This window comes from Alligator sinensis, unplaced genomic scaffold (assembly GCF_000455745.1).
Source record: "Alligator sinensis unplaced genomic scaffold, ASM45574v1 scaffold990_1, whole genome shotgun sequence".
NCBI classification, from domain to species: Eukaryota; Metazoa; Chordata; order Crocodylia; family Alligatoridae; genus Alligator; species Alligator sinensis.
In genome coordinates this window covers 393,505-394,583 of record NW_005842506.1, presented here as the reverse complement: position 1 = coordinate 394,583, position 1,079 = coordinate 393,505, and the positions used below count along the sequence as shown (strand labels likewise).

The 1,079-nt window shown below is 42.2% G+C and overlaps 1 protein-coding gene across 3 annotated transcripts in view; it reads left to right on the top strand.

Moving 5' to 3' along the window:
* Positions 1–1,079, top strand: part of TECPR1 (tectonin beta-propeller repeat containing 1) — a 38,517-nt gene that overhangs the window by 14,136 nt on the left and 23,302 nt on the right. For all 3 annotated transcript variants that reach the window (XM_025213110.1, XM_006031459.3, XM_025213111.1), the window contains one exon: positions 950–1,051. In XM_025213110.1, coding sequence (XP_025068895.1) covers positions 950–1,051 — 102 coding nt within the window. The remainder of the gene's footprint in view (positions 1–949; positions 1,052–1,079) is intronic.

Below are 1,079 nucleotides of genomic sequence, written 5' to 3'. Positions count from 1 at the left end.
AAAGGGGGGCTTGAAAGCAGAGACATTAATTAAGAGCCTTTTAGGCATGTATGGTCGGGCTGTAAGAGAGTAATTTCCCAGTGTGCCAAAGAAACTAAAATTTTCTCAGGAAGTAGCTAGGTGACTCTCAGAGACTACTTGCCCTCTAACTTCTGAGAAGAGTTCTATGTAGGATGGGCTTGAGGCTTATTTATACCATGATGTAAGCCTTTTACACTGTGAAGGCACTCTAAAGGGGCACTAAACCTGGCGGACATGGCATTTACTTCTGAAAAACTGCCATGGTACTGGCAGAATGGTGCAAAGGGACCATAGTGCAAATGAAAAATCTGGCATCCTCTCCTTTATTCATAGCCAAGTCCTTTAATATATAAATTAGCAAAGGGTAGCTTTTGATAAGGTAAGATGGTAGAAATTGTAGCTAGGATTTTGAAAGGAACCTAAGGGAATTAAGCACCCATCTATCCATCTAAGTCTCTTAGGCCCCATTGAGAATCTAAGCCTTACAAGCTACTGCTAGCAGCCATGTTTGACACACACACCAGTATGTGCTTCAAGTGGCAGAAGGCAGATAAAAGCACAGGCCTGGGGGTCCAGGGATATTTTCAGCTTGGAGGTGGGTTGGTACCTTTAAAGTGTATAGTCAGGTACTCCAGGGGCAAGTCTAACAATTGAACCCATTCCTCAACTGCATGGTCCTGTGCTGTGTAAAGGACATTATTCACTCTTATAAGTATTAATAAGACTGCCACAGTACACTTTGCAAAGGTGATAAAGGATTACAGTATTATCCCCACTTAACTGTTAGGAAAACTAACGCAAAGAGATAAGCTCAAGGCCATGTGGTAAGAGAATAAGACCCAAGAGCCTTGACTCCCAACCACTTCTTTAACTCTAAGTTCCTCCCTGTAGGTAAGGCATATCCAAACTTTAATTTCATTTATTACAGGTGTGGTTCAGGAGAGGGGTAAACTCGCACAATCCATGTGGCACTAGTTGGATTGAAATGGTTGGTGAAATGATGATGGTAAACGTTGGCTTAAATGACCAGGTAAGACATCTTAGTAGTTGTACATGCC